The sequence below is a fragment of the Saccharomyces cerevisiae genome, chromosome II (genome assembly GCF_000146045.2).
Source record: "Saccharomyces cerevisiae S288C chromosome II, complete sequence".
Lineage (NCBI taxonomy): Eukaryota > Fungi > Ascomycota > Saccharomycetes > Saccharomycetales > Saccharomycetaceae > Saccharomyces > Saccharomyces cerevisiae.
The window spans coordinates 206,020-226,902 of record NC_001134.8 but is presented as its reverse complement, the minus strand read 5'-3'; the positions used below and the strand labels follow the sequence as shown (position 1 = coordinate 226,902).

Below are 20,883 nucleotides of genomic sequence, written 5' to 3'. Positions count from 1 at the left end.
AGGCTATAATATTAGGTATACAGAATATACTAGAAGTTCTCCTCAAGGATATAGGAATCCTCAAAATGGAATCTATATTTCTACATACTAATATTACGATTATTCCTCATTCCGTTTTATATGTTTCATTATCCTATTACATTATCAATCCTTGCACTTCAGCTTCCTCTAACTTCGATGACAGCTTCTCATAACTTATGTCATCATCTTAACACCGTATATGATAATATATTGATAATATAACTATTAGTTGATAGACGATAGTGGATTTTTATTCCAACATACCACCCATAATGTAATAGATCTAATGAATCCATTTGTTTGTTAATAGTTTGAATGTTTTTATCGGAAGAGGTTTGGTCATTACGTCTGCAATATTCTTTTTGGTTTCGATATAGCATACGTGCAGATGATTTCCTGATACTTCATCTCTCAGTCTCATTGCTTTAGTACCAAAAAATCTGTTTCTAAATTTCTCTTCATTATTGGATATAATTATACTGATTGTAGATTTACTGTCGGTTAGTAATCCTTTGGTAATTGGTTTCTTGTCGAGTTCTTGTATCAGGTAACTTAGATTATTTAATAATGGGACAGATTCACTTATTGCGTGTATTTCTGCTTCCGTGGTTGAAGTACATGTTAATGAAGCCTTGGTGGACTTTCCTCCAATTACTTTTCCATTAAGTAAATATATGTTGCCAATTTGTGATTTATAATACGGTTGGTTACCATACGAGGCATCGCTTATAACAACTAATTTATTTGTTGGCTTAACAGGTTTGCTTTTGTGCCATATTAATTGCTTATCTCTCGTATTCCATATGAACTGTATCAATTCATATGTCATATCTAACACTTGCTTGGACGGAAATAGTATATGTTGTGCAAGTGTGTTGATGTAGTATAATAGGTCAAATCTAAATTTATATCCAACATATGATGCTAGACCTATCAGCTTTTGCATTTCATGTACCTTCATTTTGTAATCATCTTCTTCTAGCTCTAGTTCTTGCTGGTCTATATATAGACCTGGTTGACCTGGAGCGCTAAGTTTCCTTCCTTTTGGGTTCAAAGGTACGTTTAGTTTGGGTATTTTTTCAGTTAATGAGTTTTCCATACCCAATTTCATGTATTTACCTCTTTGGTATTTGATTTCCAAGCCAAGAATGTCATATTGAATTTCCTCATCACTTTCGCCTAGATTTATAATCTTGGTGTCGTATTGCATCTTAAGCTTGTCTATAATTCTTTTGTTTGAATTTAGATTTTTGCTAAACAATACCATATCATCTACGAATAAACAAATTGTCACTTGACTGTTTTTAAATACGCATGACCATCCACGAACTTCTTCCATACCACATTGTTTTATCAGGTATGATTTGATAGTTTCGTACCAGTTCGCTCCACTTTGTTTCAATCCATAAAGTGATTTCTTCAAACGTATCAACTTATCATTCATTCCTAAATGTGGTGGAGGTCTTATGTATAATTCTTCTTTGATGTCTGCATACAAATATGCCGAAGATATGTCTAATTGTGTAATATGGTAGTTATTGTCTAATGCAAGTGACAGGGATGTCATTAATGCATAGTGATGTACGGTATTGGATTGCATGCCTGAGTCGTAAGTGTCAGGATGCTGAATATCACCTCTTGCAACAAATCTAGCTTTATGAGTACCGTCACGTTTCCTGTTGAAGATAAACATTGAATTTATTACTCTTTTAGGGTCTATTTCTTTTCTGTCATAATATTTGTCAGTGTCCCAAGTTTTCATCTTCAACAGTTGATTGACTTCTTTGTGGTATGCCTCGATATATTTTTCTTTTTCTTTAATATCTTTATTATAGGTGATTGCCTCATCGTATCGTAAGGTTGTTCGTATTGGTTTGATTGATTTTACTGCTTTTACAGCTGCAATCAGGTGAATTCGTTTCTTCGATCTCGGAGGTTCTAAACTACGCATATTCTTAGTATTCCATGTGTCTCGTGATACCTTAATTTCAGTTTCATTATCTTCTAATGATCTTTTCTTACTGTTGATAGTAGTATAGGCATTAGAGTCACCAATACCACCCAAACTGGAATTAGTTTGACGAGAATTGATCGGTGGAAGTTCCTTAAAGGAGTCTGATAATTCGGTAGGAGGTTCTGGAGGCAGATCGGGAAGTGGAAGATCAGCAATTATAGATTCCTCTGTATTCTCCTTAGGACAGGTATCTGACGTTTTGATAGGAACGACGTGGTGTAGTGAATTACTTTCTGATGAGGAAGTATCGATCGAAGGTGAACGGTGTATAATCCTTTTCTCAGTCTCCTGTTCGCTTGTCTGCGGAACAGTTTTATTATTGGTACCACCCGTACTGGATATTGGTACGTTTGTATGATTAGTCTCATTGTCACTGTACGAGTCTGAGTGTCTGAAATCTTTAGATTTACTGGCGTACGACGACTCATGTGTGTTAGATTGGGACATGGGAGCAAGTAAAGGAACATCTAATCTATGCATACCACCCGAATCGGTACTCTCGATATCGGAAATTTGGGGGGTGCTAGATCTCTTCTTAGATGGAAGAATATTAGATTCAGATATGTTGGGGTCAACTTCTCTGGGTGCGCGAATATTGGTTTTAGAAACACGTTTCGAATCTTCAGTATGAGTTGACGGGGGTGTGGAATCGGTTGGACTCACAGCTTTTGAAAGGACATTTCTCGGTTGCTCAGGATATAGTTCAATATCAGATTGAAAGTCATGGTCTGATTCTATGTTAAGATCATTGGATTGTTGGATCTCATTTGACGCAATGAACGATTGATATGAAGCAGTTAAACGGTTTAAGTCTTCATCGAAAGTGAGTGCGTCGTAATTGAATTGATCTAATCTGGATTCCTTGCCCTGAAGAATAACATAGTTAGTTGTATCTACTGTCTTCTTTAAGGATGGAAGATAGATGATATATCCATAAGAGTTTCGAGACGGATGTAGAGCGTAGCCTGGGATGCCACGAGGATGTATTTTGGAGTTAGGGTTGTGATCATTGACGATAACAGGTTGACCGAAAGGTAACAAAGTACTGATATCAAGTCCTGCCAAGCCAGCATGTTGTCTTGCAGATTTTTTGCTTTTAGGTGAAGCTAGTGAATTTCTCACAATAGTAGAAAATTCGATTGCAGAGAACCATAAATGGTTCGGTAAACCACTACATTGCAGTTGAGTACGGCAGTCATCTAATAAGGTACGGTTTAGCCGTTCAGCGACTCCATGTGCTCGGGAATCCGCTGTGGTTGTATAGCATGGAGTTATACCATTTTTTTCAAGGAATTTATGGAGAGTTCTGTTAGTATACTCAGAACCACGGTCCATTTGTATAACCAAGACACTGGCCTGAAACTGGTTTTTAATAAAAGCTAGTATCGTAGTAAAAACATCGAGGATAGAGTCCTCGCGACGGTCGTGTAATGGATAAACCCAACGGAATTTTGTTGTCTCATCAGTAAATGAGATGAAATAGGATGGTGCACTTTTTGGTAGGTTGTGAACTGGACCAAATATGTCAGTATGTAGGTATTGAAAGGGTTCGTATGAATTTTGGTATTTTAGTCGTGAACCTTTGATATGTCTGTGTTTGGTGCTTTTGCCGATTAAACAATCAGGACATTGATAGTCAATAGCACTAGACCAGTCGACATCTGATTCGTTAAAATACGTGATGGTGTTATTTTTAAGTGAGTATCGAATTGTCTGTGCATTGGCATGTGCAAGCATTCGATGAATGAAAGGATAAGGATATTTGCGTGTACTTTCACTTGTATGGACATTATTGATGGTGGGTACGGAGATATTTGATGGAAGCAAGTACTTTTTAGATACCCAGTAAAAGTCTCCATATTTTACGATAGGTGCAAGTACAGTGCCGTCAGATCGTTCTAAGACGTTTTTGGTAAAGCATGCTGTGATATCTACTGCAGCCAATTCATTCAAACTGAGTAAGTCATAGGCTATGTTAGGAGTGTGCAATACCTTTATTGATGTTTTGGTGTTGTCCTGGAAGTGAAATTGTAGGTCACCAATAGCGTTAATTGGTATATTTCTTTTTTGAGCATCAACTACGTTTATGTCAGGATTAGATGATGCTGAGTGTATGTGATGAGCAGATCTTATAAGGGTTCGTGATGCTCCTGAATCAAGAAGGAGGTGTCCAGGGAGTTCATCATCAGAATGATTAGTGTGATTTACCGTAGATTCAGTAAGTTCCTGGCCTAAGGTGAAGGTCGTGTGTATTCTTCAATTGAATCGGTTCAGTAGTCGATCCTCTTATGAGATCGTTATCAGGGCCGGGAGAGTTATTAAATGTGGATACGTTATGAGCCCTGGCTGTTCTTGATTGCGAATTATTTGGTTTTTGGGAATTCCGAGTTATGGATTTGGGTTTGGTTGTATTCGTATAGGTGCGAGAGTCTTTCTTCTCATCACTCGGACTTCTCCTATAAGTAGATTTATTACGTTTTGATTCCTGTTGTTCTTCATACATAGAATGTATGTCTGAAAACAGATCAGCAACTGTCATATGTATACATCGATGACGTGCGTACGGTAAAAATTTGTACTCGCCAGATAGACCTCTCATAATGAATTGGCATGCTACCTTGTTATTGATAGGAATGCCATTGTTGTTTAGTCTGTCAAGAATGTTTGTGACTTCTGCTTCAAATGCATCTGCAGGTGTACTTCCATTATAATGCAAAGTTGCTAGGGTCGTAATGTCATTTACCTCTTGAGTATCAGACTGCATTTTGTTAATGCTTTTGGAAAGAATTTTCATGATATCTGTATAATCAACAGATAAGATGTCTTTAACCCAGGGGGGTAAGAATTGAGATGGAGCAAATAGTTGAAAGGTGTGACATAAGAAGGTGAGTTCGTCATCAGTCATCTGACGTACGGCTTTTCTTGTTGCTGTCGGAATAATATCACCGAGATTCGAATTTTGTAAAAATTTGATGTATATTTTAACCCAATTTAGAAAGTCATTAGGTGAGGTTAAGATTGGCGGTGGTCTGACATGTTGATTAGTGGATGTCATATTAGACTTTGCTGAGGATGAATCAGGAAATGAATTACCTGACTCAGGTGACGGGGTGTTCAAATGTGTTCCAACATATTGTGGATATTGTGTAAACTGTGATTGTGCCCCAGGTGGAGCGTACATAGGTGACATTTGATAAGGTGGATACGGCATCAAGGATGGGTGCCCGTATACTGGCCAGCCAGAAATATTGGCTTGTTGGGTATTCATCATGCGCTGCTGTGGGTACGGCCCATTTTGTGGCAATGGTACTTGAGCAGCTTGAGGAGAGGCATGATGATGGTTCTCTGGAACAGCAGATGAGGGAGGTGTTGTTGGCTGTTGAGAATTAGCCTGAGTGGAAACCTTCTCACATTCTTCTGTTTTGGAAGCTGAAATGTCTAACGGATCTTGAGTTGTTTGGACTTCTTTAGAAGTAACCGAAGCACAGGCGCTACCATGAAAAATCGGGGAATGTTGAGATAATTGTTGGGATTCCATTGTTGATAAAGGCTATAATATTAGGTATACAGAATATACACTAGAAGTTCTCCTCAAGGATATAGGAATCCTCAAAATGGAATCTATATTTCTACATACTAATATTACGATTATTCCTCATTCCGTTTTATATGTTTCATTATCCTATTACATTATCAATCCTTGCACTTCAGCTTCCTCTAACTTCGATGACAGCTTCTCATAACTTATGTCATCATCTTAACACCGTATATGATAATATATTGATAATATAACTATTAGTTGATAGACGATAGTGGATTTTTATTCCAACAATTCCACTGTTGTTAGAGACTATAATATTAGATATACAGATAATACTAGAAGTCATACCCAAAGATATAGAAATCTACAAAAGGGAATCGGTGTTTCTACACAATATCATTTTATCGATGTTGAACTTCTAACATTTTCCTATATGCGCAATGTCTTTCCCTTATGAACACGCACAGGCCAAAAACTTACCAGAAATTCTTCTGTATTACAAAAAAAAAGAAATGAATTTATCAAAGTAACGCAACGGCAGCAGAATAGAGAAAGCGTAGTGACCGATGTCAGACGCGAAGGAGTCGCAGATTCTCAAACTAAGGAAAATCCAGCCTCTATGGGTGAATAGCTCATCCAATCGATCCAAGAAAAATTGTTGAGGCTATAATTACATATAATATCTACTGAACAGCTGCATTCCAGGACCTTTTTGAACAGCGCGCCCAAAATTAATGAAGAAATCGTTGATCTTATGTGAAGACCGAACAGAAAGGACAGACTAAAGTTTCGCCCAATTAGCTTACGAACATATAATGACGAGGACGCCACATTCCTCAGTATGAGTAGGGGGTCAATTAAATTCTTGAGTTATAAGTGTCCCATTTACTATGGTTATGCTCTGCTTCCCTATTTTCTTTGCGTTTTCATAAGAAGGGATATGAAGTATTGTCATTCCACAGAGTATGATATAAATCAGTCAGGTCACCACTGCTGACAAACTCCTCTAAAGTACCCAAGTTGTATATATTATTCTCATTAGCGCTTATTTGGCTAGGCGCAGAATGTTGTCTTTTTGTCTGTTGTAACGATCGATCTTGATGCCGCAGATTACATGGAACATTTTCTGATGCGTCTTGAGTGTACGATTCCTCTCCAGAGTTCAACAAAGACGATAACTTCAACGGTGAGTTTGCTGCTGAGGCAGAAGCATTGTTGTATGAAGGAGCAGTACTGTCATACAACTGAGAAATTTGGCTTGAATTTCCTTGGTCTGGAATATTACCAGTGGCCAATTTGTCTCTATACAAAAATTTATAGTCGCTTTCTAACATTTTTCTAATTATTAAATGAAAGCCTGATTTTTCAACGGATTTCAACATGTACCTGTAAATAAAAGAGCGGGTATCAAAAAACTCACGCAAAAGGTCACTTAGACCCGGTTCAACTTCTTTCAAACGTTCGATGAATTCGGCTCTATCAATTTGTTCGGCATAGCAGTATTTTAAAAATATGATTCTTATGGATATGGCAACCAAACTCGAACTTCTCGAAAACTCCCTGAAAGTTTGACAATCATAATCCTTCTCGTCCAAATTATTATTAAAAAAAGAAATAATGTTAGTTATTCTCTTAAAAACTTTCAAAGTGTTGATAACATCCTCTAAAGTGATGTGCGGGTCTTCCACATAAAATTTTGAAGCCATCACGAAAAATATCAGTTCATAAAAGTCCAAACATGCCCAAACAATAAAATCAGTATCAACCTGTATTAAGAATTGATTAATTTCCCTCCATTCTTGAAACATTTCATTCGCATATTTCATGCTTTGCTCAGTTATCACCTCTGGATCTTCAGATAGCCTAGCAATAAGATTGTTAACAGCACCCAAGATGGAGAACCATGTATTTTTATGGTAACTTACAAATTTAGCTGCTTCAATTAGATCGTTTTTTGGATATTCTGGATATTTGCAGTGAGCTACTTGAAAAACTCTTGAGGTGTGAAGCTTTATTTTGGCCAATTTTAACCTAAAAGATTCAATGTCCTCAAAAACTTTCTCCAATAACTTTTGTCTGATAATTGTGGGTTTAACGGATACTTCTAAAGACGTGAATTTCTCATTATAAAGAGTCTCTGAAAAAAAATCTCCAACAATTTGGGCTATCGCTAACTCACCATATTCAATAAGCCTGGACAATGACAAGTTTTTTAGCTTGGGCGATGACGGTGATAAAGAGGACGTACCAATTTTCGTTAAAAATTCTTTATGGTTAATGAATCCCATGTCCCTGAAATCCTTCGGCAAGAGACAATTCATTTGATGTTCATTTATTAAGGATAAATCACCAAGATCAGTTAAAAAACGCTTTTCCAGACTGTATATTTTCCACCATATTTTTCTTCTCCGTTCGGCAGTATTTTCGTCTATTCCAACATAATACTCCCAACGAGACAATCCCATCTTAGTGGAGCATGTAACCGCAACTTCTAGCATTTTTTCAAATCCAAAACGCTCATCAATTTCATTTTGGATTTCTAGCAATGACACTAAAATCTCTAGGTAATCTAAAGTGTTTATGTCCAACATGTGATATAGGGTAACATTGTAGTATGCGTAACAAAGAGTAGATAGAAGATATTCTGATGAGCAGAATGACGAGAATAAAACACTCTTTTCTTGATGGGGCAAGGAGAAAGCTTGGTTTAAAAATTCCGCAAAGCGCTTCCTATGTTGAGCATACATTTGAGTAACTATTCGAAACATCGAAAATGAATCATGTAAATTTTCTATCAATTGAGTAGTCGTAAACCCGGTAATCGATTGTATAAATGGCTGAGGTAGTTGATGAATAACAGAAATGACTAAATCGTTAGATAAAGGTGCTGGGGAAGTAGGCAAACTAGCAGATGCCGTCGTAGTAGGAGTTTGCTTTATTTTTTGAAGATAGTTCTCTAATGGATTAGAAATAGAGATGCAACCTTGGATCAAATGTTCATAACACAAATCAAACAATCTTAATATTAGATAAATAGTTTCCTTTGTATCTATTAACATCGATGAACCCGTGTTTTCGATATTTTTTTTAATTAAATATCCTATACCTCTTAGTGAAAAAGCCTGTATTGGAGAGAAAAGACCAAATACTTCATCTACTAGTGGAGTGGTGGCTAGAAATGAATCTGGACTTTGTGATTTAACCATTTGGTCTGTCCAAAAGGAGAACCTCGTCATGTGTATTTTATTTCTATACTTGTTGGTTAAAAGATACGTTTCTATCGATCTTTGTGGGCGAGGAGAGAAACTGGAAAGCTTGGGGTAGTTTATTTCGGGATTCCAACTGTTAATCAGGTTATTCAACTGCGACTTCGTTTTATCAATCAAGAGCTGAGTGTCATCACAAGGCGGCAGAGCGTACAAATTTGTCAGAATATTTTGATACGTAACCAGTTGATTTTGATATTTGGAATCATCTTTAAAGAGAATATTATTATCATTAGTAGGATTATTGGAAGTATCAGGAGCATGCGTCGCACTCGGAGAGACTGGAGTCTGTATCAGGTCGTTCATCAGTTTGAAGTAATATTGATTATCTAGCTTAATCGCAGTGTCCAGATGCTGTACATCTGCTGAAGCCTCTACATTGGCGTGGGAAGAGGGTGGAGCAACAGCTGTAGTAGGCAAAGACTGGGAACTATCCTCCTTCTGCGGTAAATGTTTTTTTAGGAATACACACGTACAATCGTAAGAAATGCAGTTGGTACATGGATATTTACCTGTGCATTTGATTTTCCTTTTTCTGCAATTGACACATGCTGTCGAAACTTTTGATCTAGTTGATTTCTTCACTTTCATTGCGGTCACGCAATAAGAAAAAATTAATAAAACTGCTGATGCAGTTGTCGCCTAAGACCTATGGTTGCTTTGGAAGGCTCCTGAAGACACAAACACAGGAAATACATAAATACATTAATGAGATTCTATAACAGTATCTACATATTTGCATTCTAAGACTCACTGTGATAGTTCATTTATTATTCCGCGGAAAGTCCGAGCGGCAGAGGAGGCAGCTCCGCGGAAACAAGGGCAGCGCCTGTTGTTCTGGAAGAAAATGAAAAGTGAAATGCAGTTGTCGTGGAAATAATGGCTTTACCTGAAAGCAGCAGAGCACGGTGTTAACAAGGAATAGCTGAGAATGAGTGGAAGTAATATGGGATACTATGACGTACTCGCAGGGCTTTCAGCGCTGGAAAAGTCATCCCAGGTAGTGTTCAGTGCGACTGAGCTTCAACAGCTTACGCAACAATCTCATGCTACCGACAAGGGCATAGAGGGCAGTGAGAATAGTAAAGCGAAGGTATCCAAGCCCAAAAGAGTAGCTGTACATGGTTACCTAGGCGGTAAAGTGTCGCTCGCCGATGCGGCACAGGTGGAGTATGAAGTAGGCCATTCACTGCTGGGCAGTTATGTGCCACGCCAGCAGTTGGAAGCCCTGTCAAGTGTCGACTTTTCGCACCATTTCCACCGCACATTAGAATGCAAAGCTGCTCTAGAGACACACGATGTTTTTCTTGCCGGCGCAGGACAATTGTCTCTACCCTTCCAATCACACATAGAGAGCCCCAGGAATAGCGAGGCTAAAAGGAAAAGAAAAGTGATAATATGCAAACGGTGTCAATCACGATTTATAGGTTCCCATAGGCGGTCTCAACTTAGAGAACATGCCTGCGTAGATTAAACCATGTAATTGATAGAGGTAGAATGTTGCTTCGTAGAAAGTGACTATACGATTCCTAAAAGGGGCTTCCTTCCACTCATGCGAAATCGAGATACATCAGACGAAAACAGAACGAATATTTAGCGCATATATACTATGTATATCTATTGCAATCCTAAAAGAAGGGATAGTGTAACATAGCCAAGGCGACAGAGTGTGTTATATACAAAAGAGCTAGAGTATGACTGTGTTTCTGGGCATCTATAGGGCCGTCTATGCCTATGAGCCGCAGACACCAGAAGAACTGGCCATCCAAGAAGACGATCTGTTGTACCTCTTACAGAAGTCAGACATTGACGATTGGTGGACAGTAAAGAAAAGAGTCATTGGTTCCGATAGCGAAGAACCGGTGGGTCTAGTGCCCTCCACTTACATTGAAGAAGCTCCTGTTTTGAAGAAGGTAAGAGCCATTTATGATTATGAACAGGTGCAAAATGCTGATGAAGAATTGACGTTTCATGAAAATGACGTTTTTGATGTATTCGATGATAAAGATGCTGATTGGCTGTTGGTTAAGTCTACCGTTTCCAATGAATTCGGCTTCATTCCAGGCAATTACGTCGAACCAGAGAATGGGTCCACTTCCAAGCAGGAACAGGCTCCCGCTGCCGCTGAAGCTCCTGCAGCTACTCCTGCAGCCGCTCCTGCTTCTGCTGCCGTACTACCCACCAACTTTTTACCACCTCCTCAACACAATGATAGAGCTCGTATGATGCAAAGTAAAGAAGACCAAGCTCCAGATGAGGATGAAGAGGGCCCTCCTCCTGCCATGCCTGCAAGACCAACGGCTACTACCGAAACTACTGATGCCACCGCTGCGGCTGTTCGATCTCGTACAAGACTATCATACAGCGATAACGATAATGACGATGAAGAGGATGATTACTATTACAACAGCAACAGCAACAACGTTGGAAATCACGAATACAATACAGAGTATCACTCTTGGAACGTTACCGAAATCGAGGGAAGGAAAAAGAAGAAGGCCAAGCTATCAATCGGTAACAACAAGATAAACTTCATACCCCAAAAGGGGACTCCTCATGAGTGGTCAATTGATAAATTGGTCTCTTATGATAACGAAAAGAAACACATGTTCTTGGAATTTGTTGATCCATATAGAAGCCTTGAATTACACACTGGTAATACCACCACATGTGAAGAGATCATGAACATTATTGGTGAATATAAAGGTGCTTCCCGTGATCCTGGGTTGAGAGAAGTCGAAATGGCTTCCAAATCCAAAAAGAGAGGTATTGTTCAATATGACTTCATGGCTGAATCACAGGACGAATTAACCATAAAATCAGGCGATAAAGTCTACATTTTAGATGATAAAAAATCTAAGGACTGGTGGATGTGCCAACTGGTTGATTCAGGGAAAAGCGGTCTCGTTCCTGCACAGTTTATTGAGCCTGTTCGTGACAAAAAACATACTGAATCTACAGCAAGCGGTATCATCAAGTCTATCAAGAAAAACTTCACCAAATCTCCATCTAGGTCGAGATCTAGATCAAGATCTAAATCCAATGCCAATGCCAGTTGGAAAGATGATGAACTACAAAACGATGTTGTAGGTAGTGCTGCCGGTAAAAGGTCAAGAAAAAGTTCATTGTCCTCTCACAAAAAAAACTCTTCGGCGACCAAAGATTTCCCCAATCCAAAAAAATCGCGTCTATGGGTTGATAGAAGTGGTACTTTCAAAGTGGATGCAGAATTCATTGGATGTGCTAAGGGGAAAATCCACTTGCACAAGGCTAATGGTGTCAAGATTGCTGTCGCCGCTGATAAACTATCCAATGAAGATTTAGCGTATGTGGAAAAAATTACTGGGTTCTCCTTAGAGAAATTTAAGGCGAATGATGGGTCTAGTTCCCGTGGCACTGATTCAAGAGACTCTGAAAGAGAAAGAAGAAGGAGATTGAAGGAGCAGGAGGAAAAAGAACGCGATAGGAGATTGAAAGAGCGTGAATTATACGAATTGAAAAAAGCCAGAGAACTCCTAGATGAAGAAAGATCAAGGTTGCAAGAAAAGGAATTGCCTCCAATAAAACCACCAAGACCAACCTCTACTACCTCCGTTCCAAATACGACGTCCGTACCACCAGCCGAAAGCAGCAATAACAACAACTCCAGTAACAAATATGATTGGTTCGAATTTTTCTTGAATTGCGGCGTTGATGTAAGCAATTGTCAAAGATATACAATAAATTTTGATAGAGAACAGCTTACTGAAGACATGATGCCTGACATCAATAACTCAATGTTAAGAACCTTGGGTCTGCGCGAAGGTGATATTGTTAGAGTAATGAAACATCTTGACAAGAAATTTGGAAGAGAAAATATTGCATCAATTCCTACAAATGCCACTGGAAATATGTTTTCACAACCTGATGGTTCATTGAACGTTGCTACAAGTCCGGAAACCTCACTGCCTCAGCAATTGTTGCCACAAACAACAAGTCCTGCTCAAACAGCTCCTTCCACATCAGCTGAGACAGATGATGCTTGGACTGTTAAACCGGCTTCTAAGTCTGAATCTAATTTACTCTCTAAGAAATCAGAATTTACTGGTTCCATGCAGGATTTATTAGACTTGCAACCTTTAGAACCTAAAAAGGCAGCTGCCTCGACACCTGAACCAAACCTAAAAGATTTGGAACCCGTGAAAACTGGCGGCACCACTGTTCCTGCTGCTCCGGTTTCATCTGCTCCGGTTTCATCTGCTCCCGCTCCATTGGATCCATTCAAAACCGGTGGCAACAATATCTTACCCTTATCTACTGGCTTTGTGATGATGCCAATGATTACTGGGGGCGATATGCTGCCTATGCAAAGAACCGGCGGCTTCGTTGTACCACAAACAACTTTTGGTATGCAATCGCAAGTTACTGGTGGTATCCTACCTGTTCAAAAGACAGGAAATGGGTTAATTCCTATCTCTAACACTGGCGGCGCAATGATGCCACAAACTACGTTCGGCGCAGCAGCTACCGTCTTACCTCTGCAAAAAACTGGAGGTGGCCTAATACCAATTGCCACCACAGGAGGTGCGCAATTCCCGCAAACTTCATTCAATGTTCAGGGGCAACAACAACTTCCAACAGGTTCAATATTACCTGTCCAAAAAACTGCTAATGGATTAATTTCAGCTAATACTGGTGTCTCAATGCCAACTGTACAAAGAACAGGCGGCACTATGATTCCACAAACATCATTTGGCGTTTCACAGCAATTAACAGGTGGTGCAATGATGACCCAACCTCAAAATACAGGGAGTGCCATGATGCCTCAAACATCCTTCAATGCTGTACCACAAATTACTGGAGGAGCAATGATGCCTCAAACGTCCTTCAATGCTTTACCACAAGTTACAGGGGGAGCAATGATGCCTTTGCAGAGAACTGGTGGTGCTTTGAATACATTTAATACTGGAGGCGCCATGATTCCCCAGACTTCGTTCAGCTCTCAAGCTCAAAACACTGGCGGGTTCCGGCCGCAATCCCAATTCGGTTTGACTTTACAAAAAACCGGAGGTATTGCGCCATTAAACCAGAACCAGTTCACTGGTGGAGCCATGAATACTTTAAGTACAGGGGGCGTTCTTCAACAACAGCAACCACAAACGATGAATACCTTCAATACTGGTGGTGTTATGCAAGAGCTCCAAATGATGACTACTTTCAATACTGGTGGTGCTATGCAACAACCACAGATGATGAACACATTCAACACCGATGGAATTATGCAACAACCACAGATGATGAACACTTTTAACACTGGGGGTGCTATGCAACAACCACAACAACAAGCATTACAGAACCAACCTACTGGATTTGGGTTTGGTAATGGACCTCAACAATCAAGGCAAGCCAACATATTCAATGCTACTGCATCAAATCCGTTTGGATTCTAGATTAATGTATTTTAAGATTTTATAGGATAATAACTAAAACAAGCTATATGAAATAGTTTCGTACAATCTGTGCTTATACTCGTGAAAATGGCAAATTTCTCTTTTTTTTTTTATAAGTAGTTATGTATGTATTTTACTAATTTTAATATAATCGTTCTCAGTCCCAATAATGTTTTATTGTCATATTATACTAAAGTTGAAATGGTGGAGTCGACCCTAAGAATTTATTTCTTCCAGACAGAGGAGGTGTGTAGTCACTTTGGTTCCACTAATAGACAACCGACATTAAAATACTTCTGATCTGTGCCTTCAGAAAGCTTCATCTGTAACCGCTTGTCTGTATGAGTCGTTTCAAATGGTAACCACTTAAACAATGCGAATACTACAATGATATTTATAAAATATAGACGTAATTATGAGGGAAAAAACTTGTCCAAAGGAAGGGGTATAAGCTTATTATTTATATAACGACCAACAACCCAGATCCTTAGTCCATTTATACACATTTTTAGGATCGCCAACCTCTAAAAGCAAATCACAACTAGAACCATCCAAACGAAAGCATTTAATAACCTTGTTGATTCTTACCTTGTTTCCATGAATTGGCTGACCGTTCAAAATTGGTAATATAGGTACATTTCGCAGTACTAATTTTAAATCCAGCAAGTCCCATGCAAAAAATAAACCTCTTTCAGTTAGAACAAGGAGGTATTTGCTTGATGTTACCATTTTAATAACTTTATGTCCTAGGCAAATTTTTGGGATTCTCTGCTGTCCATTGTATGAAAGTATGTAAATAGAGCCATTAGCTGAAGCTAGGCACCAGCACTTACAATCTTTTGATCCTATTGCACAAATGATAACTTCTGGAATAAAGGTCTCGATGGTTCTTTTACCTCCTTGATAGCCTAAGATTCTGGTAGGATTATCTAAAAGTGCTTCAGAATCAAATTGTATTGATCTCTCAACACCGTTTCTTATTTCTAAAACGGCTATATCGTCTAAACTACCCCCCTCAAGAACGACAACATCTGTGTCTGGTATGACATCGGACTGCAGAAGGCATCGTGTTGTCGGCTCTTCGCTCCAGATCTTCTCCTGGGTTAGCTTGGCGTTCAAAGTCATCCTATGAAAGTCATTTTCTTCCTCTGAGAGAACTGCAATGTCGTCAATACTGTTGCTCGTACCATCTGAACCCTTACCACCCGCATTATCTGCATCATCATTCTCCAGCTCTGAATTTGAGATTTTCCATGCACTCCTTTCTTTTGTACCCATAATCAAAGAATGTATGCCCAACCTTGGCAATGGGAACGATGAGATACTAATTTTCTTTTCAACGCCTTCTGGCACATTTAGCAATGTATTTTTACTGTTAATGGTCTTGGTGGATGATTTTACATTATTTTCAATCCTTTTACTATCCAATGTAGGCTTTTTGATTCCATTAGAAAAGGGAGAAGATGATGAAGTCGATATCAATGTCGGTGCCACACGCTTTTTACCGCTTTTAAGAGTTACGGCTTTATTCAGTATAGCATCCTTTTTCCTCTTTGGAATCAAGATATTTATATGTTCACTTCTAGAGACAGAAGCATCATTGTTATCTTTTTGATTTGAAGCTGAATTTGTTGCAAGTGTCGGGTGGTTTTCACCTAGTTTCGATGTTGAAATTTTTGTATGCTTAAATGATTTTGTCTGATCTTCGAGTAACAGTTGGTTGATACTTTCAGGGAAATCTAATGAGTCCTTGTCAACACCGTACCTATATAACTGCTCCATATTTTTTTCCAAAGGAATTGGCTTGCCTAGTTCATTATTTTCGAATTTAAACAAGGTGATTGAAGAGTCTAATGACGCAACAAATAATAAAGAGCCGTCTGGATTCCAAGACATATCAGTAATTGATTTATTTGCGATATCGAAAGCAACTAATATTGGCCTTGGTCTACTTGTACTCCAGACCGCTAAGGATTTATCTTGCCCAGCTGTTGCCACAACAGAGTCGATGTTTTTATCAAAATGGTGAACTTTATCATCGTTTTGCCCCACTAGAGCATTTTCTGGGTCATCGTCTTTTTTTTGCTTGACACCCGCATTTCTCTCAAACAATCTAGGATTAAACCTTGCGACTTCTGTAGGTGCATCATGACCAATTAAACTAACATTTGTATCCCAAGTTCCTCTATTTACAATTGCCACAGAACTTACGGGCCCATTAGTGGCGTTCGGAACTGCAATATGTTGCCCATCGGGAGACCACGATGGCCTTCTAAAATAAGTAGTCAAGGGTGATTCTTTGAATGGCTCGGTGATTATATGCTCTATTGTAAAAGAAATATCCCCCGTCTTGTGATATCTAAATATCTTCATGGTTCTATCATCAGATGTAGTCGCAAAATACTTATTAGCGGGATCAAAAACAACGCCCTTAACAAGTGATTGATGTACGTCAAATCTCTTCAGTTTTTCAAATGTAGAACCGTTCCAGACTATGACAGATCTATCTAAACCAACTGTCACTAGTATGCTGGAGTCTGGCGCCCAGCAAATGTCTTGTATGTCGTTATCGTGTGCAACCAATCTTTTACGAACTGTCCAATGCTCTCTCTCATGCTCAGAACCAAAGGCGGGTTGTGAGCTTTGCTCCTCGTCAAGAGCCCATATCAGTAAAATTCGATCATCGGATCCACTTGCAAGGTACTTTCCATCCGGTGAGAATTTGACACATGTTATCGAGCCGGTATGCCTACTCATGCTACATAACGGCATCTGCAAGTCTTGCGGAAGAGGTATCTCAGGAGTTAGAGATTCTAGTTCCATGCAACGCAAAATGGAATCTATGGACCATATCCTAATCTTGCCATCTAGGCCGCCTGTGGCCAACCTTTTCCCATCGTGGCTAACATCGACTGTGTATATTTCATATTTTCGCGATTCTTCACGGTGAGCCAACCATGGAAACTTTACCACTTTCATGTTATCAGAGACCTTTGGTTACTGGCAATTTTATTATGCTTCGTTGGTAAGCCTTAATTATTTTATGAATGTTCGCCAATATTATATGTTTCTGCCACCTAAACCAGTAACTTCGTTTTATTTTTGTTGCGATGCGAGATGATTGATTTTGAATATTCTTACGATTACAGTAGCAGTCAACCTGAAAAAGGCAAAAGAAAAATAACGACTTACAGAGGATAACAGTACAAGGGTTCATTTTCATCTGTAAAACATTTTAAAAATGTGCTTTCAGTTTGTGGGGCAAGCTAAAGATAACTGTTCTCAGAAAGAGTGTTCATATTATACTATTTATTTCCTTTCCATTACAAATTGATGTACGTAATTTTTTTTTGCTTACAAATCATTAAGAAGGATACAAAAGCTTGCACCTTATTACTACGATGTCTTTACTGCATTATTTCTCCCTTCAAAGATAACAAATCACCGCAAGTTCTTATAACAAGTTCCTTTTTGAAAATTGTTTTGGAATGTTTTCGAGCAGGATCGAGTAAGTGCGTCAACTCGATTAAGATATTTTCTTCCCGGTTCAAAGCGCCGCTGACTACGGCTTTTTTGGCCATTTTTAGCAGGCTGCTACTTAGGTGATATAACCATAATAGGTTTGTTCTTGGTTCAAATGTAGCCCAGGATATTGGCTGAGGCAGCATGCTTCTCATCAGTTCATATATCTCGAATTGAAGAGTCCCCCGGCCTTGGAAGAAATAATGATGGTCTAATCTTGTATAGGAAGCCTTATTGTTGTCTATATTCAAGAAACGACAGCACTTCATATCAATTAAAGTAACATTCCCTTTAGAGTCTATCAAAATATGGTCCAAAGTTAGATTCCTGTGTTCGAGCTGAAATTTGGATTCAGCAACATATAAAATACTGCTGCACTGCCAGAAAATAGACAATGCTTGAGAGTAATCAATGTTAGAGCACCTTGATAGAGGAGTTCCCTGGTATTTGAAAAATAAGTACAGTATCAAGTTTTGGTCATTTTCACATTGATTTGAGGGCACAACATAAGCTTGCAGTAAATTGGCGACACCGCTAGTTCCTTGTATTAACCGTAATGATTTCAATTCATGTAAGGATATCAAGTTTGAAGTAGTCAAATCACTTAGAGCCCCTAGACATACTTTCTTGCAAATGAGTGAAGTTTGCATATCGCTATGATAAGTTTGCCAAAAGTTATGAGACAGCTGAACCGATCTAGTATTCAACGTAAACAAGCCTAATGACTGAGCTTCACGTAGATCATGTAATATATACTTAACATCACAAAGTTGTAATATTTGTTGCAAAATTGAATCATTGTAGTCCAAAGTGTTTATGGGAGTGACTTCTGAAGATAAGGATGCCAATGATGTTGAATTTTTCAATTTCAGTTGAATCTTGTCCTTTGAGACTTGGTCTGGAACAGGCAATGATATTTGGCAAGTTTTTTTGATCGGATGATTCAGTTCTTGTGTATTTCCTTTACGCCTTACTTTGAGCTTATTTAGTGAAGAATGTGATGTTTTATGCTTCAAACTTCTAAAGGAAAGGTTCGATGATGAATGTTTGTGGTTTAGCTCCTTCGTGCTCTGATGATCGGGCATAATAAATCCAGAATTCCTCTTCTTCTCTGTGTGTTTGCCACCACCAAAAATAGAATTGTGAAAACTTGAAATTGAAGACTTCTTTTGTAACGAATTGGTTGGTTTTGGCTGAACAAAGTTCGGATCTTGGTCATTCACAGATCTGGAAGATAGCGACCTCGACAATAGGTTATCATTTTTCCAGAACTTCCACTTTGAAGAAGAGGTGGTAGAAGTAAAGGAATTAACTGAGTTCACACTGGATGAATGAACATGAGAACTTGTCTTCTCGTCACCCCAGCATTTGAAATCACTACCGCTCCGAAACTTAAGTGATCTAAAATCTTTAACAGGCTCATCCCTTGATAAAGTCGATTGGTTTGAAATAGGTCTCAAGGGTGTACGAAACTTGGAGTTAGTCACCTTTGTAAGACCTTGCTTCGACAACCTTTTAGATGGAGAGAGCAGCTTGTTTTCCGATAGCACCGACTGAGATACATTTTCTTTGTTTGAAGAGTGAGCGGTATCATTAATATTAATTTTATTGAAGAGTTGTTTGAGCGATGAACCTGTAGAAGATCTTTTACCATAGTAATCATCGTTTTCGATGGTTTTACCTACAGGCCTTGTTTTGGATGTTGGAGAATCTGAAGAAGTAAAAAAGGATTGACTCTCATCTTCTGCTGAACCCTTGTGCGAAGTGATTTTGTAAACTTTTCTTCCTACATCCACTGCGGGGCTTCCCATGGATGAAGAATTTAATGAGCTGTCGGCATCATCGCTTTCTGCTACTTCGAGAGCAAAATACCTTCTGTCAGTCATCTGTTGATCTGCTACCGCATCAAAATTCATTTTCTCAATACAAATAGCGCATGTATGTGTGTTTGGTGAAATGATTTTACTACAACTAAATATATTAATACCAATACGCTTTAAGTTATTGTTTACTATTTTCGCTTTTCGAGAAGAGAAGATGTTACAAAAAGTTTCGCGAATTGCTATCAAAACTGAAAAAAAAAAAAAACGTTAGGCGTATCACAAACGAGAATTTAAGGTGTAGCAAGATAGAAAAAGGCACCTCTTTCAAAGCAAGCAAATGAGCGATAGAGATCAGATAGAACCTGTCACAAATGCATTAGATGCAGAAAGTGATTCTAGTGATGATTTTGGGAATTTTTCAGATGCCTCAGTTGAAAATGACCTCTATAACCAGAATTCTACTTTAACGACGTCTTCCGAATCTGTAGTAGATAACTGCTTGAATAAGATACTACCAAAGGGAGAATTTGACCTGGAAGAAGAAACCATAAAGAATGACTGTTTCAAGCTGAGCAAACTTATTGAAGATGAACGACCCCATGTCATTTATGAACAACTCGTACAATTAGATCCTGTGTTACAGCCATTCATATGGAATAAATCTCATATACGCAGAAACTTGCTCCACATTTTGAGATTATCGGATAATAATGGCTCTGAGGGTGTTGGTACGAAGAGGGAGGAAGAACCGTTGAATGATGAGTTGTTCAAAAGGATATGCGATGCAGTGGAGAAAAATGAGCAAACGGCTACTGGTCTCTTCCTGAGGGATAATTTCAAAATTGACTATACACCACCAATGACTTTAAAATCTCTTCAAAAGGAAGAGGAGCGTGAGCAAGAGCAGCATATACCGCAATTGCTTATGGCAGATTTTACTAGTATGGATGAAGAATCTTTACGCCAATACCACGATACATTGTGTCAATCCATTGACTTTTTGGTTAGTAAATCAAGATCATTGAAGAAACAACAGCGAGACCTCCTAAAGGATAAGACAACTTTTGAAAATGTAGTGACGAATTTGACAGGACATACCCAAAGACTACAGCGAGACGAAATTGCATTGTATAACAAAAAGCGAAACAAAAAGAAAAGGTTCAGTTGGGTAGGATACTAATCGCCGTCTCGGCAAAGCAGGTTGAACGTTGAAGTTTGAAGAGAATAAAATGTTATTAGTAGCATAGGGGACCAGACCAAAAGTCGT

The 20,883-nt window shown here is 38.7% G+C and overlaps 9 protein-coding genes across 9 annotated transcripts, besides 4 other annotated features; 3 read left to right on the top strand and 6 right to left on the bottom strand.

Annotated features, from left to right (window-relative positions):
- Positions 1-282: part of a long terminal repeat (Ty1 LTR) that runs on past the window's edge.
- Positions 1-5,866: part of a mobile genetic element (YBLWTy1-1; Ty1 element, LTR retrotransposon of the Copia (Pseudoviridae) group; contains co-transcribed genes TYA Gag and TYB Pol, encoding proteins involved in structure and function of virus-like particles, flanked by two direct repeats) that runs on past the window's edge.
- Positions 305-5,573, bottom strand: YBL005W-B (gag-pol fusion protein; the record flags this gene model as incomplete). The annotated part of the gene is given in 1 exon segment (NM_001180048.2): positions 305-5,573. Coding segments are annotated over 1 exon segment (5,268 nt in total).
- YBL005W-A (gag protein) lies at positions 4,251-5,573 on the bottom strand (the record flags this gene model as incomplete). Its single annotated transcript, NM_001180047.1, has 1 exon — positions 4,251-5,573. The coding sequence occupies one exon, from the start codon at positions 5,571-5,573 to the stop codon at positions 4,251-4,253; it is 1,323 nt and encodes a 440-aa protein (NP_009550.1).
- Positions 5,533-5,866: a long terminal repeat (Ty1 LTR).
- Positions 5,867-6,008: a long terminal repeat (Ty1 LTR).
- Positions 6,009-6,502: 494 nt separating this feature from the next.
- Positions 6,503-9,433, bottom strand: PDR3 (drug-responsive transcription factor PDR3; the record flags this gene model as incomplete). Its single annotated transcript, NM_001178245.1, has 1 exon — positions 6,503-9,433. The coding sequence occupies one exon, from the start codon at positions 9,431-9,433 to the stop codon at positions 6,503-6,505; it is 2,931 nt and encodes a 976-aa protein (NP_009548.1).
- A 340-nt stretch (positions 9,434-9,773) lies between these two features.
- On the top strand, positions 9,774-10,316 carry LDB7 (Ldb7p; the record flags this gene model as incomplete). Its single annotated transcript, NM_001178246.1, has 1 exon — positions 9,774-10,316. One exon carries the CDS (start codon positions 9,774-9,776, stop codon positions 10,314-10,316), a length of 543 nt encoding a protein of 180 aa, NP_009547.2.
- Positions 10,317-10,536: 220 nt separating this feature from the next.
- Positions 10,537-14,271, top strand: SLA1 (cytoskeletal protein-binding protein SLA1; the record flags this gene model as incomplete). The annotated part of the gene is made up of 1 exon (NM_001178247.1): positions 10,537-14,271. One exon carries the CDS (start codon positions 10,537-10,539, stop codon positions 14,269-14,271), a length of 3,735 nt encoding a protein of 1,244 aa, NP_009546.1.
- Positions 14,272-14,727: 456 nt separating this feature from the next.
- HIR1 (Hir1p) lies at positions 14,728-17,250 on the bottom strand (the record flags this gene model as incomplete). The annotated part of the gene is made up of 1 exon (NM_001178248.2): positions 14,728-17,250. One exon carries the CDS (start codon positions 17,248-17,250, stop codon positions 14,728-14,730), a length of 2,523 nt encoding a protein of 840 aa, NP_009545.2.
- Positions 17,251-17,254: 4 nt separating this feature from the next.
- On the bottom strand, positions 17,255-17,494 carry YBL008W-A (uncharacterized protein; the record flags this gene model as incomplete). The annotated part of the gene is made up of 1 exon (NM_001184539.1): positions 17,255-17,494. One exon carries the CDS (start codon positions 17,492-17,494, stop codon positions 17,255-17,257), a length of 240 nt encoding a protein of 79 aa, NP_878046.1.
- Positions 17,495-17,678: 184 nt separating this feature from the next.
- ALK2 (protein kinase ALK2) lies at positions 17,679-19,709 on the bottom strand (the record flags this gene model as incomplete). The annotated part of the gene is made up of 1 exon (NM_001178249.1): positions 17,679-19,709. The coding sequence occupies one exon, from the start codon at positions 19,707-19,709 to the stop codon at positions 17,679-17,681; it is 2,031 nt and encodes a 676-aa protein (NP_009544.1).
- A 244-nt stretch (positions 19,710-19,953) lies between these two features.
- On the top strand, positions 19,954-20,796 carry LAA2 (Laa2p; the record flags this gene model as incomplete). The annotated part of the gene is made up of 1 exon (NM_001178250.1): positions 19,954-20,796. One exon carries the CDS (start codon positions 19,954-19,956, stop codon positions 20,794-20,796), a length of 843 nt encoding a protein of 280 aa, NP_009543.1.
- Positions 20,797-20,883: the final 87 nt, after the last annotated feature.